At 49.4% G+C, this 14,098-nt stretch overlaps 1 protein-coding gene across 2 annotated transcripts in view; it reads left to right on the top strand.

Moving 5' to 3' along the window:
- Frmpd2 (FERM and PDZ domain containing 2) overlaps positions 1 to 14,098 on the top strand; it is a 125,460-nt gene that overhangs the window by 28,096 nt on the left and 83,266 nt on the right. The window contains exons 2-8 of one of the 2 annotated variants that reach the window (XM_023707263.1): positions 3,867 to 3,992; positions 5,226 to 5,383; positions 6,265 to 6,330; positions 8,025 to 8,216; positions 9,339 to 9,471; positions 10,297 to 10,378; positions 12,273 to 12,405. In XM_023707263.1, coding sequence (XP_023563031.1) covers positions 3,867 to 3,992; positions 5,226 to 5,383; positions 6,265 to 6,330; positions 8,025 to 8,216; positions 9,339 to 9,471; positions 10,297 to 10,378; positions 12,273 to 12,405 — 890 coding nt within the window. Of the gene's footprint in view, positions 1 to 3,866; positions 3,993 to 5,225; positions 5,384 to 6,264; positions 6,331 to 8,024; positions 8,217 to 9,338; positions 9,472 to 10,296; positions 10,379 to 12,272; positions 12,406 to 14,098 lie in introns of those variants that run through there. The other variant, XM_023707262.1, reaches the window with a different exon arrangement.

Genomic DNA, 14,098 nt, shown 5'->3' with positions numbered 1-14,098 from the left:
GTCCTGTGTTTACTGACTGTGTGCCCCACTCTGTGCAGTTACCTGGCTGGGAACATCACCTGCTGGTCTAGACTCTTAGAGATATTTAAGTATTTTTCAAGGGCTTGGCATACATCTCATTGCCTAGCTGCTGCTTTCCTAAGATTTCCTGATGAGTTTACTGTTTGCCCAAGGGTTACTGGTGCCTCAGGAAGCTTCAATGTGAAACAATTGCTGCTGATTTTGAGAAATGCCCCACAAGGAGAAGCCTATTTGCATCGGGAGAGGTCTGAACAAGGAAAATAAAAACAATTCTGTGAAGAGAATTTTCAGACAGGTCACATAGTGACAGTTCTCTGAGATGGAGTCAACAGAGCTATAGCTGTGTCCCTACCCTCACAGTGTCTATGCTATGACAGTGTGAATGTCACTGCTTTTATGCTCTTTGATCTATTCTGCCAGTCTGTGTCTTTTGATTGGTGAATTGGGATCTTTGGTGGTTAAAACTGACATGTACTGGCTTATCCTTGTCATGTTATTTTTCTGTTGTTAGCTCCCTTCTTTTTTCCCTCCTTCTCTTTCATTATTTGTCCTTTGGATTTCCTTTGTTGGGATTCATAAATATGCAATAGTTTTTATCTCTTTCTAGAATGTCCTTCAAATGTTTTGGAATTCTGGTTTGGTGGTCATAAATTTCCTCAGATGTTCTTTGTCATGGTAGTATCTTATTTCTCCATTGAGATCTTTTTCTTTCTTTTTTGTCTTTTCAGTCAGGGCCTCACTAGGTAGTTCAGACTAGCCTTGAGCTAGTTGTGAGAACTGACTCATTCCCATGAGAATTAATCCAGTCTTACCGAAAAAATTTAATCCCTCTTCAAGGCCCTACTTCCCAATACTGCTAAGTTAGCAACCAAATTTCAACTTGAATTTTGGCAGCAAAGAAGTATATTCACACAACAGCAGAGGCCAAATCTGTAATATAGTTTAATTTCTTTTTTTAGCTAGGTAGAAAATGTATTTATGTTTTAAAACCAAAAATATGTGCAGCAATCTTATTTCACCAATCTTAGGTGTTCTTATGTTATCTTGCTGGTTATTAGATAAAAATCCAATAAGTTGGTTTGTTGAACCTAAAGATTTTAGGATTCCAAATATTTATAACTATAATAATCTTATAATATTTCCAATCCAGTATATTAATTACCTGTGTTTTATCATAAATTGCAGGTATAAATATAGGTATATACATATACATATACACACATTTTGCCCTCCTACTTATATGCATTTGAAAATGTTAGCCATACTCTGTTTAATAGTTTCTAAATCCTTAATTTTATTCTGTTTTCAAAGCATGCACAAAATTTGTGACAGCCGGGCTGGTGAGCAGACTAAGCTCAGCGAACTAAGTGCCTGCTTAGGCAAGTGAAGGGACTGGGATTAAAGGCAAGCACCACCTACAGCCCTGGCCCAAACTCCAGGCATTCTGAGCCAGCCACCTAGTCCAGGTGTGGTGGTGTATGCCGGTAATCCCAGTGCTGGGGAAGCCAAAAGCAGGAGAATCACTAGGAGCCTAAGCTGTGTAGTGAGACCCTGTACCAAATACATTAAAAAAATGTGATGGCCATGCTGATGTTCTGTTCTATTACAGCCCTTGAAACAGTGGTGTTAGACTGTTACTATGGGGTGTATTCTGTGCAAGCAGACATAGCTCCATAAGCCATTTCGTACAAGTGTGCACGTAGGTCAGGTGTCTGCGTGTACAGGTGTGTTTAAACTTACCAGTGCGTGCTCCTCAGCTTTCCAACATGACTGGTTGAGGCAACTCACAGATGCCTTTTTTGTGTGAACTTAAATTTCTTTTTCTCTGTGTTAAATATACAACAGTGCTGTCACTGGGTTATATGGTAATTGTATGTTTAATTTTGTAAGATGCTGCCAAATGTTTTCCATGGTGACTGTTCCATTTCACAAGCATTTGAAGTTGTCACTTTAGCAATTCTGATAGTTATGGAGTGCTATGTCATTGTGGCTTTAATTTGCATTTCCCTATCTAGTGATGTGTCCTTACCTTTGCATGGGGTTAATTTGTAATCTGTATAGTGTGTTTCTTGAAATACCTGCTTGTATTATTTTCTAATTGAATTGTTTATTACTGATGAGTTTTGAAACAGTAAAAACATATTCTATTTTCTAGAATAGAAAACTATTTCTAGAATATAAAAATATATTTCAAACATTCAGTATACTGTAATGTGCAATGTAATCTAAACATGAAATTACCGTATGACCCATTTTTTAAAGTTGATAGTTTTTGGTTCAACATTAAAGAGAAATCTATGCTCTATTTTGAAGTAGCTTTTGTATGCGGGTGAGGCTCAAGCTGGTGTTGTGTTTCCATGGTGGGCCCAGCACTGTTGGAGAGGTGTCCTTCCCCTATTCATTTACTATATTGAAATGGTGGTCTTAGACACACTCTCCTACAAGACTTTCAATGTTTTTCTCTTCCAGTCTTAGTCTGATCGGAAAACCTACATACTCTATAGTTTCCATTGGAATTTGGAGGTCTTCCACCTGATTATCAGTCCTGTCCATCTCCCTTATTTTTACTTTTTAGGCTTTCATGGTGGTTATAAAAGCGAGAAGCAGCAGCTGGGGTTTGATCCCTGGCATGCCATGCTGGCAATTTAGACTGGGCATGGTGGCCAGCACCTATATTCCCAGCAATTGGGAGGCTGAAAACAGGAGAATCGCTACAACTCCATCTGTGTAGTGAGACCCTGTAGACCCTGTACTGAATAAAATTTAAAAAAGAAAAAAAAAAAATGAGAAGGTATGGTCTAATGGGAATGCCTAGCCCACAGGTCTCAAACAAAGTTTACAAAGGGGAAGAGGAGAAAAGGAAAGGAAAGGAAAAGAAAGAAAAGGAAAGGAAAGCAAAAGAAAGCAAAGGAAAAGAAAGCAAAGGGTCAGGGCTTGAGCTTCCAATCCATGCCTTTAAAAAAAGAATGTAATTGATATATAGTAGCTGTTCACATGAGTGGGTAGAGGGTTTTCTGCATGTATACCAGGTGTGGTGATGAATCAGGGACAGGAGTATACCTGTCACCTAATGTATCATCTGATTGCCTGCATGCCATCTTGCAGGGGCCCCTGTGACACATGCAGCTCAGGTCAGACATCCCAAGGGCCTCTATAGCTGAGGTAGAGATGGAAGACCCAGCCAGTCTCTCTTCCCAGGGTCCTGAGCAGGTGGTGAGCTGAGAGCTTGGCTTGGACCCTGTGGAGAGGTGTGGCTACTGTGGGCTCCCCACCCAGCACAGTACACCTACCCTCCTGTGCTCTGACTGCAGAAGAAGCTCACTGGGCCTTGTTCTGCTGCTGCCAGCTCCTGGAGCTCTGAGATTAGTGGGGGTGGCTTTTCCAGGCAATGGGTAGGTTAAACATGGAAGTGGACACTGCTTGGCAGAGAGCAAAGACAAGGCTATGCTCCTGTGCTCCTCCCCGAGGCCCTGTGCTTCTTATTCTTGCTCCTGGGGACTCTCACTGGCCCCATGGGCAGTTGACAAAGATGGAAGATGTACATTGTGTAGTGGAGGCAAAGTGGTTTTTACCCCAGTTCACAGACAGCCCAAGTGCACGAGGAGCTCTTCTGCTGGGGCTTCTCTGGTCACTCATTTCAGTTTTTGCCTGCCCTTCACTGGAGGTGGCTAGCTGTCTATTTGCTTATTCCCAGAGAACCTGTCCCTGCCTTGCAAGCCCCCCAGCAGGTGCTGATTTCACACGTCCTATGTGTCCCTCTCTGGGAACACAGGTGATGACATGTGGCACTGTGCACTGTGAGTGGCCAGATTGGTGAGTACCGTCCCCACCGTGTGTCATTGCAGATGTGAGCCTGGCCTCCGTGACGCTGGCCAGTGCCTTGCAAGTCAGGGGCGAAGCTCTGTTGGAGGAGGAAATCTGGTCCCTCTTGTTGCTGGCTGGGGAGAGACTCCTGGAAGACCTCCGCAGTGGTAAGCACTTGTGGGTAGCTGAGGCCCTTCTGGGGTCACTCTGGCCGCTGCTTCTCTGCTATGGCTGGTCCTGGGACTAGAATGTGTAGGCAAGGAGTTCCCCAAGCAGCTGCCCTGGAGGCTGCTCTGTTCCTGGGACTGGGCCACATGGCAGCGCTAAGAAGTCTGCTTCACATCAAGTGTGCTTAGGGAGACTGTGGCAATATGGGCCCTCTGACAGCTGGGCTATCTGGGCTTAACTGGAGACGAAGGCACAGTCACCAGGGACACTCCACATCTGTCTACCAGATGCTCGGCTCATCTGTGTCCAATCAAAGATGACAGGGGAGGTCAGTATAATTACTAAACTGCTATATAAGACAAGCAGAAAGATACAAGAAAAGGCCACCTGGTCCCCAGCGAGGACCTTCCAGATTGGTGTTTGGTGGTGATTGTGTAGGAGTGTAAGTGGATGAACTCCGGCTCCTATGAGCGGGGTAGTGTGGGCAGTAGACTCACCAAAAGGTGAACATGTGGCCAGGCCAGGCCAGGCCTTATCTTCTGGGCCCGAATCCAGGACACAGCGCCACCCACTGGTGGCCTCCGGCCCATACGACTGACTGCTGGAAACAGCAGGAAAATGTTTCCTGCTGCCATGTCTCCTGGGTGCCCTCTACTGGTGAGGCTGCACGTTGTACTCTCAGTGCAACAGGGATGCTCAGAGAGCAGCCCTTGCAGATGGATTTGAAGCTAGAGGCGCTGAATTGGTGGTTGCAACAACACTGAAAGCCCACACTCAGGCATCAGCTTGTAAGTCCCACACTTACAAGGGTGGCAGGTCAGCACGTGCAGAGCCTCTAGTGTGTGAGATCACACGTGCCATCAGGGTCCTAGTGGGAGCTGAAGACAGAAGGCCACGCCGCTGTGCCATGGTCTTCCCTTTCTTCTCAACTCCCCGCTCCCTGTTCCCTGCCTAGGAGCTTCTGAGAATGTCGACAGAGCTCTTGCCTGGCTTCCTGGTCTGGCTGAAGAGAACTGAAGCTTGGGCCAGTTTCCAAGTGGCTTTGAGACTCTCAGTCTCTGATGAACGCAGGGTCTAAATTCCTGGCCACAGCCACAGTGGCCTGTTCCTATCCCTTGGGAAAGATTCATTCTTGTCTGTGGCTCCCTGCTGTGGTGCTTGTAGTCAGACACACCCCATACCAGTCCTCCAGGCAGCCCCGTGTCCGTCCCTTATCACTGCCTTGGTTGCAGACTCCTCGGACTACGTGGTCTGCCCCTGGTCAGCCCTGCTTTCTGCTGCTGGAAGTCTTTCTTTCCAAGACCACGTTTCTCACCTAGAGGCTGCTCCTTTTAAAGCCCCTGAACTGCTACAGGGACAGAGTGAGGCTGAGCATCTGGACACATCTCAGGTAGGAGGCAAGTGTCGGGGGGCGGGGGCCGAGTGCCCACTTAGCTACAGGTGCCTGCTTCTCACCTCAGGGGAAGAACAGGTTTAAGGGTGTTCTCAGCTCTGAAGAAGGGTGGGTCATTTTCAATGAGGTCCAGTTTCCACATTTGCAGAGTGGGGTAGCTGATCATGCTATTACCAACATGCAAACAGTAGCTGCAGGATGGCAGCCTGCCTGTTGATACCATTGCAGCATGGAGCAAGCACTCCAAGGACCTGATAGGCCGCCACTAGGAAGGTTCCCCAAGGCACAGCAAGTGTGGAGCCAGTGGCAGCATGGTTGAGTTGTATTGTTGCTGTTCGTCATAAATTGGAATGAAGAAGAACACTCAGTTGAAGTAGATATGAGACAAGACAACATTAAATTGAAATGACTATGGATGCTTATTTAATGACTTGAAAAGAAATTCAAAATATGCTTGTCATAATTTTAGGTTTTGGTCACAGCTCAGTAATGTGTCAAAGTTCCCAGACAGATAGGTCCACTCTTCCCTCCTTATCTGTAGCTTTTGTTCATATATTCCTTTCTCATGGTCACAGGATGGTTGCTGGGACTGTATTGAAAGGAGGGACCAATCATATGCATTCCTTTTGTCAGTAAAGTAAAAGTTTTCAGACACCCCAACAGGTATTCATTCTTACATCTTTTGCCAACATGAGACATCATAGTTACAGCTAGAAAGCAAACTTCTGGCTTCCTACTTCCTACTGAGGAGTCAGCAAACGTCAAGGGAGATGCAGGTGGCCTTGTCTGGCCACATGTGGACATTGTGCTGGGTTTGTTTGCGAGGATGTGGAATAGCAAAGGTAACAGACATCTAACCTCGTGTTTCTCTCGGGCAGATGCATGTCTATTCCCTTGGGATGACCCTCTACTGGGCTGCAGGATTCCGAGTCCCACTAAGCCAGGTGTGTAGACGAGGATACCAGGTTACCCTTCAGGTGGGTTAGTGATACAGTAGGAGCTGGCAGGTGACAAAGAGTCACTGTTGCCTTTGCTCTGAGGGAGGAGCAAGCTACAGGGTTTAATAGACACCAAAGATGCTATTTATTACATGTTTGTATACAGAAAGGCTTTTAAAACAGCCCCTTCTGTAGTCAGGAGCTTCCCAAACAAAGGGTTCGTGGTCACATGTGGCGGGACACTCCCTGCCCTGCCTTCCTTTTGAAAACTTTTCGGAGAAGTTTATAAAAAGCTTCACCCTGCCCTCTCCAAGCCAACATCCTAGTGCTCTCTGAAGGCTTTTCCTTTTTTAAAGCAGAGTCTCTATCTATGTGGTTCAGGCTGGTATTCAACTCACTGTGTAGCCCAGTCTGGCTTCAAACTCGCAGCAATCCTCCTGCCTCGGCTTCCTGAACACTGGGATTGCAGGTGTGCAATACCACACCCCGCCTTGGACCCTCCTTCCCTCACAGGCTCCTGGATTGAAACCCTGGCTGCTCCCTGCTGCATCAGGGAGGTATCCCAGCATCTGAGCCAGGCGTACGTGGAGCCTCCTCCTGTCTGGCTGCTCTCTGGCCCTCTTTTGTCCTTGTGGTTTCATGGACACTTGCCTTGTGTGCCCTGTGATTGCTCTGCTAGTGCCATCCGGAAACTTTCCATCTTTTGGATCTGGAGGTTCCACAGAGCCATTTTGCCCCAGGCTGTGGTCCTGCACTTGCTCAGCCCCACCCTAGCCTTTGCACTGTGGCTGCCTCTGCTCCAGCTCCTCTCATCTTGCTGTGTTCTTGCCTTCTGTCCCTGTAAGTGATTGTCCTGACTTTCTCTTTAAGTGACAATCTTTCTCCTTGGGCTATAATTGCCTAGGAGGCAGAGAGCACCTCAGCCATCTGTGCAGGCCAGAGCTCCAGGTGTCTCTTGTGCTGCATGAGCACGGGTGCAGCTGCCTGGAGACCTGCAGGGCAGCTGTATGGCAGCTGTCAGTACAGCTCGAGTGGAGAACCAATTGCACCCTCCTCCTTATCCTCACTGTGGTCATTTGTGATATTAGGGACTGAGCCCAGGGCTTCATGTGCAGGAGGCATGTACTCTACCCCTGAGCTACACCCTGTCCCTGAGAATCTGGTTTTCTCTCTGGACCGGAGACCCCAGTGGTAGTCACTTAAATGCACACAGGAAGAGCTTATTAGTGGCTCATCTTTCCTCTTGCTTGCCCTGTGCATTTGATACCAAGTTCAACAACTGGGCACTTGTGCTGCTTCAGGTGTCTCCAAAGTGAAAAGGCCCTAGTCCAGCCTCTTAACCCACAGTTTGAGGTCTAGGGCAAGGGGCCCACCTGACACACTGGAGAAAATGACCCCAGGAGGGAATATGGGTGAAGGGCGGGACTCTGGGGTGAGCAGGTTGGGTGCAGTGGAATCTGTCTTGCACCTGCTGTTCATTGGCTCCCAGGCACATGGGCTGATGGCATCTGGGATCAGAGAATGGTGCACTGTGTTCAGCAGACACAGGGACCATCACTGTGCCTCACGTGACCCCAGTGACAGCCTGGTATCTGTCTGAGCTCTCCAGCAGGGGCAGGCATGGGGCAGTACAGTGACATAGCACCAATTTCCTTGAGACTCTGATGTGTCTCTCACCCCTGTGCTCCCTGTGCCTGCAGCCCCTCTGGCTCCGCCAGCCCCTGCACACCTTACTGCTGGCCATGTGTGAAGACCAGCCCCACAGGCGGTGCCCACTGCATGCTGTCCTGGAAGCCTGTCAGGCCCATCAGGAAGAAGTGGCTGCATCCTCAGTCCTTGCCAGTCTCCACGTGCGGCGGCTGGTGGGCTTAGTTCTGGGCACGATCTCTGAGGTGAGGATAGGATCCAGCTCCTCAGCCCAGCAGCCACGAGCCATGTAGGCTGATTAAAATTAAAACTAGGTTCAAATTAGAAATGAAATAAAACACAGTCACCGGACTAGGGGTGAAGCTCAGTGGCCAGGGCTCACTTAATGGGCACAAGGTTTTGGGTTCATCTCCTGACAGGAGAGAGTAGTTCCTCATTCATTCCAGCAACCTTTGAAGTGCTCCAATGGTACGGGCCAATTCCCTGCCAGCCCTGTGTCCAGAAGGGACTAGCCAAGAATAGGTGTGGCCCCAGTGGGTTCCTCTGAGCTGACCCAGGGCCTAGGGTTCCTGTGCAAGTCCTGTCTTGGGACAAACAGAAGTCGGGGAGGGGCCTCAGCTGAAGGCCACCTCCCTTGGCCCCAGGAGCTTGTGCAGGAATGGAACCCAGAAATTGGTGGGCACACTAGGCATGGGAAGGGGGACAGGTGAGGTTCCCTGTGGGACAAGACAGAGGCCAAGCCAGGATCCCTTGGCAGCTAGCTGTACTTGTCCAAAAGCATGCTAGAGAGCAGAGCAGGACAGGCTCTGGGCCACGTACATGGAGGTGAAGGACGGCGGGTGGCACTGCCAACCTCCGCCAGGAACGGCTCTCGCACTCTGCACCCTTCTGCGACCACCTTTGCTCTTAGATATGCACGTGCGCTCCTGTAACTGCTGCATTCCTCTGTAAGAGATTAGAGTCTGCTGTCCACAGGAGCCTTGTCCTTGGAGAAGCACTGTTCACTGGGGACCTGCAGAGTACACTCTAGTCCCTTCTTCAGCAAGCTGCGGAGGGTAGGACACAAATGTGCAAAGATGACAGGTCAGGTAGCCAGGGTGGAGGTGGAGAGGACTAGAAAGGGAAAGGACATGGCTCTGAATCTGGGTAAAGAAGAGCTTTGGGGGAAAGGAATGGCCAGGACAGGACAGATGTGCTGCACACAGATGTACCTGTTTCTAGGGAGGTTCACAGGGCTGCCTGTGAGTATGGCTACTAGAGACACGGCTTCCAGCTCTCTCTGACCTAGCAGGTCACATTGCTTGCGTGCGTCTGTGTCAGTGTCCCCTGATCTTGGCCTGTCCATGCATGATGCCTTTGACCCTCAGGTGGAAAGAAGAGTTGTGCAAGAAGATGTTTGTACACAGCAGAGCAGAAGCTACCTGCTCAGGAAGAGGCTGCAGCCCCAGAGCAGTGAAGGCTCCGAGACGCAGGCTGTGGCCCAGCCGCAGCCCCACACAGGTATGCACTCAAATTCTTGGAGTGAACCAGGGTGCCCGTGCCTGGCCTGTACCCTGGGTGGGCTGGATACACCATGTGGCAGCTGAGAAAGTCCTGGAGGAAGGGGGCTGAGCTCAGGTGCCCTGAGGACAATCTTAGCAATCTACTCACTGCTCCTATCAGATGTTAACTCTTTCTGTTCAAGTCTGACTGTCCAAGTGGATAAGAACAGATTAAAACAAGCAAGGAAAGAAGAAAAGCTTTTAATATCTATTTCCCAAGGGAAATGAGAGGAAAAGTTAACTCGTGAAAGTTTTGAAAATATTTTTGTTACTGCTTTAAGTATTTTATGAGTGTCTTTTACAATAACCTTCAGCCGGGAGGTGGATGGCAGGAGGATCATCATGCAGGCTGGGCTACAAAGTGAGTTCAAGGCCAGCCTGAACCAAGTAGTGAGTCCTTGGCTCAAAAACAAAAACAGAAGCAAACAAACAAGCCACTCAGTTCTTCTACTGAGCTCTTTTCAACTAAATCTGAACTTGCTGCCTTCCTACCTTTCCTCCCTGCCTTCCTTTCATTCTTGTCAAAGTTATTGTTTGCTCTCCCTAAAGCAGGATGTTCCATTGTTCTTTGCCATTAGGATTTATGTCCCCTGTAATGCTGCTCACCCTGTGGTTGTCTTTTCCATCTTTGGTATGAGGACAGAGGCTCAGAGAAATTTAGTAATCTACCTGAGGGTGCACAGCCAATAAACCACAGTGTTACCCAAGCTGCCAGCTGCCTGGATCACGGAAGCTGTGCCCTTTCCCCACATGTATCTCTACCATGCTGTCTGGTTGGTTTCAGGGCGAAGTGGAGAAATGCAGAGCTCCTGGGAGCCCCGCTGGAGCAGCTCAGCACACAGCCACTGCAATCTGTTGGAGAACAGGTGAGCCACAAGGCGATAGCCGGGGACCTGGTGCAGGGCGTTGGCACCTGGGGCCATGGGAGTTCTGCTTTGTGGCTGGTTACTGCGAGAAGACTCCTGTTCTCCACTGAGCCCCAGAGCTGTTGCATCAGCAGAGAAAGAAGGCAGGCTCAGGCAGGTGTCGAGGGCTGCAGTGGCTGCGCTGTGGTGGCTGCGCTGCTGGGCACTTGTGTCCCCAGGAGCTGAACCTCACTCAGACTCAGGGATGGAGCAACAGGCCTCACTGGGGATGCAGTTGTCCATGGCCACAACTGGTGGCATGACAAATGGCAGAATGTGGTGGTTACCAGCAGTACTTGTTCACTGGGCTCATGGCCTGTGGTCTGGAGACCCAGCTCTTCTGGGTACTGGGTGCTGTCCTGCGTGTGTGGCCAGCTGAGCTCAGCTGGCAGTTTTGTGTCAGGGAACCTGGCCTATCTCTGCCAGTAGCCAGTGACAGAATGGGATGGGTGTGAAGGGAGGGGAAACAGGAAGGAAGTCAAGGGGGAAGACAGAGGAGAGAGAAGGCTAAGGGGCTTCCAGAACAGGTTCCCCACCACTGCCACCTCACTGCATCGGCTAAATTGGGCCTTGAGAAGTTCAACTGAGCTGGGTGTGCAGATTACATATCCATAATCTCAGTGTGGGAGGCTGAGGCAAGAGAATTGCTGTGATTTCCAGGCCAGCCTGGGTGACATAGCTAGACAGTGTCTCAAAACAAACAAAGTTTGGCCCAGATTCACAGGGTGGGGAGCTGGACCCCATCTTTGGGTGGAAGGAGCAAAGTTATATTGTAACAGGTAGGGGAAGGGAGAAGAATTGGAGTCTTTTCTGCTGTCAGTTTAATCCTAGTACTTAGATCAAATCCCATCCAGGCCTGAATCTTCCTGGACCTGGGATGTGCATTTGAGGTTTGAGAATTTGCTGATTTTCATATTGATTTGTAAAGGACAGTGATGTATCTTGTCTTTCTGTGGTCACATCCACAGCTGGGCCTTGGCCAGATGTTAGAGCTCCTCTTGAAGTGGTTCTTCCTGCCACTTAAAGCCAACAGAAAAAGCTAATAGAGAAGGCCCCTCTGCTACAATTAATGCACAATCTCATTCTTTAATGATGGATCTGATCTGGGAAAGCAGAATTAGGTGATTGTGCGCACCTAGGTGCACAGTCACCCAGGGCCTGAGGTATCTGCCCCTAACAAACACACAAATGTACATATGTGTATTCACAAGCATGTGTTATATACATGATACAACCAAGTGCTGCTAGATTGACAGTAGATAAGACAGCCTGAAATTAAGTATGGATGAAGAGAAAATGATCAGGAACTGCAGGAGGTACTGCCACAAGCCAGGGCAGACTGTCACATGGGAAACCTTTATAGCTAGAAACATGCATTGGAAAACAACAATGAAAATTGTGGTACTGTAAATACATAAACCAGTGCCATTATTGGGTCTGGTTATTGTCCATGACCATAATGGCACCATGTGGGATTGTATGTGCTGCCCTTGTATATAACCTGACCGCTCAGTGGGTTTCTGTGCTCCCATGTCCCCACAAATAGAATGTGTGGTGTGCTGCCATGTCACTGTGGCTTTGACCTTACTAGGCTACGAGACTTTTTCAGCTCCATAATAATGCTGTGGCGCCACTGTCACACAGTATGCTGTTGACCCAAACATTGTTAGGCTGTGCATGGCCACATGTTTGCTGGCAAAACATTTCAAACAACATATAAAATTTGAAGGAAGGAAGTCAGAAGCCCTGGCGTTTCCATGATGTACACAGAGGTCATCAGGGACCTGGGGCCACAGCACCCAGAGCTCAGAGGCAGAGTCCGCCTTAGCTCCTCACCCCTTCTGGCCACCGCCAGTGCTCTTGCAGGTGCAGCACCTCTCGATGGGCAGGACGGCCAGCGGTTTAGCTCAGGGTCCACGTTCACGACAGAAGCAGAGAGCTCCAGATCAGCGCCTCCCCAGCAGGGTTTCCTGCAGAGGAAGGAAAAGGTGAGCAGAGGAGCCTAGGGCCTCTGGGGAGGGTTGGGCAAGGCCATGGTATACAGGCTGAAAGGGGAAGGGTCCTTGGGGACCAGGACCTTGGGTTGCTGTCCATAGAACCAATGACTACAGAAATGTGCAGTCCCAGTGCTGGCCAAATAGCTCAGCAGATTAAAGCACCTGCAAGCAGGTGCAGGAGCCATGAGTTCAATCCCCTGGGCCTACTGTGCCAGCCCTGCCACCAGGGCACGCTGAGATGGCAATTGAGACTGGGCATGGTGGGACATACCTGTAATCCCAGCTCTTGGGAGGCTGTAAACAAGAGAATCACCACAAGTCTGGTCTAGCAGTAAGACCCTGAACACCCTGTAGACCCTTCCCTAAAATGCAGGAAAAAAAAAAAGAAAGAAAGAAAGAAATGTGCAGTCCCATTTAGTATCGGCAATACTAAGCTGTATCCCATTTAGAGTGGCCTTCCTGGGACAGGCTCTGGCATCCATGCCAGGAGGACCCATGCCTCTCAGAGGAAGTGCAGCTTGGTGCCCATGGGAGCCACCAAGTACCATCTGTGATGACAGGGACATGGTAAAGTGCACATGCCAGGGTCACAGATCTGGGGTGTTTAGACCTTCTCGGGGGGGGGGGAGAGCTCCCTTTTGGAAAAGATAGTGTTAGAGATAGGGCTCCAGCCTGCTCAAGCTTGGCACAGGTGTCTATGCTGCAGGTGGGATTGGGTGGGCCCAGGCTGTGCTGCTTGCTGTGGGCCATGCCACACACAGTTTTTAAAATGAAGCATTTTTAGAAAGGGACGCTACCATTAGCTGATACCCATTGTCCATGAGGGGATTGGTGCCCCTGGAGCAAGGAGTAGCCACCCCTCCCCCAGCCTCTGTCATCCCATCAAGGACACTTCAAGATCTCAGACCAGAAGGACCTTCTGTGTCCTCTGAAGGTTATCTGTCTGTCTGCCCATTGCAGGGAGGTTTGCTTAAAGCTTCTCAACAAATAAGAGCTCAACAGAACCTAAACAGCCTCAGGACATCCCTCTCCACTTTCCCACATGCTCAGCCTGTCCTCCATTGTCCTCAAAGCCACTGTGGCCATCACAAGCCTGAGGAAGGGGTGTCAGAGCCCCAGCACCTGGGGTGTATGGAGCCACAGTTGGGGGCAAGGGCAGTACCAGGGCGTGGCTGCTGTCTTGCCTCCATTGTTTTGTCCTCTGGAGTCCCCAGGACACAGCTGAGCCCCTGATGGGATTTTGACCCCTAGGGGCAGCACCCCTGGGGGGCATAGCAGTCCTCACCTGACCTTGTCACTCCTGGTTCTGTGACTGCACCAGCTTTTTATTCTCCCGGAGCCTTGATTTCCTCAGCTGTGAGGTGAGCTGAGAACATCACGCTGGCAGTGGCAGGGCTGAGGACCCATGAGGGTGGAGACATTGGATCTGTCTTGGTCCTGAGTGTGATGCACATGGGCTGACCTGTGACTCCCAGGTCAGACGCTGCCAGCGCACACTGTTGAGTTGGCACAGGGAGAGCAAGTGTGTTCCCCAGCGAACCCTAGAACAGTTCATTTTTCTTCTTCTTTTTTTTTTTTTTTTGTGGAACCAGGGATTGAATTCAGGCCCTTGCACTTGCCAGGCAAGCACTAATCCTATTGAGCTATCTCCCCAGCCCAATTTTAAATTTTATTCTTTTAATTG

The sequence above is a fragment of the Octodon degus genome, unplaced genomic scaffold (assembly GCF_000260255.1).
Source record: "Octodon degus isolate 3935 unplaced genomic scaffold, OctDeg1.0 scaffold00285, whole genome shotgun sequence".
NCBI classification, from domain to species: Eukaryota; Metazoa; Chordata; class Mammalia; order Rodentia; family Octodontidae; genus Octodon; species Octodon degus.
This window is presented reverse-complemented; position numbering and strand designations above follow the sequence as displayed.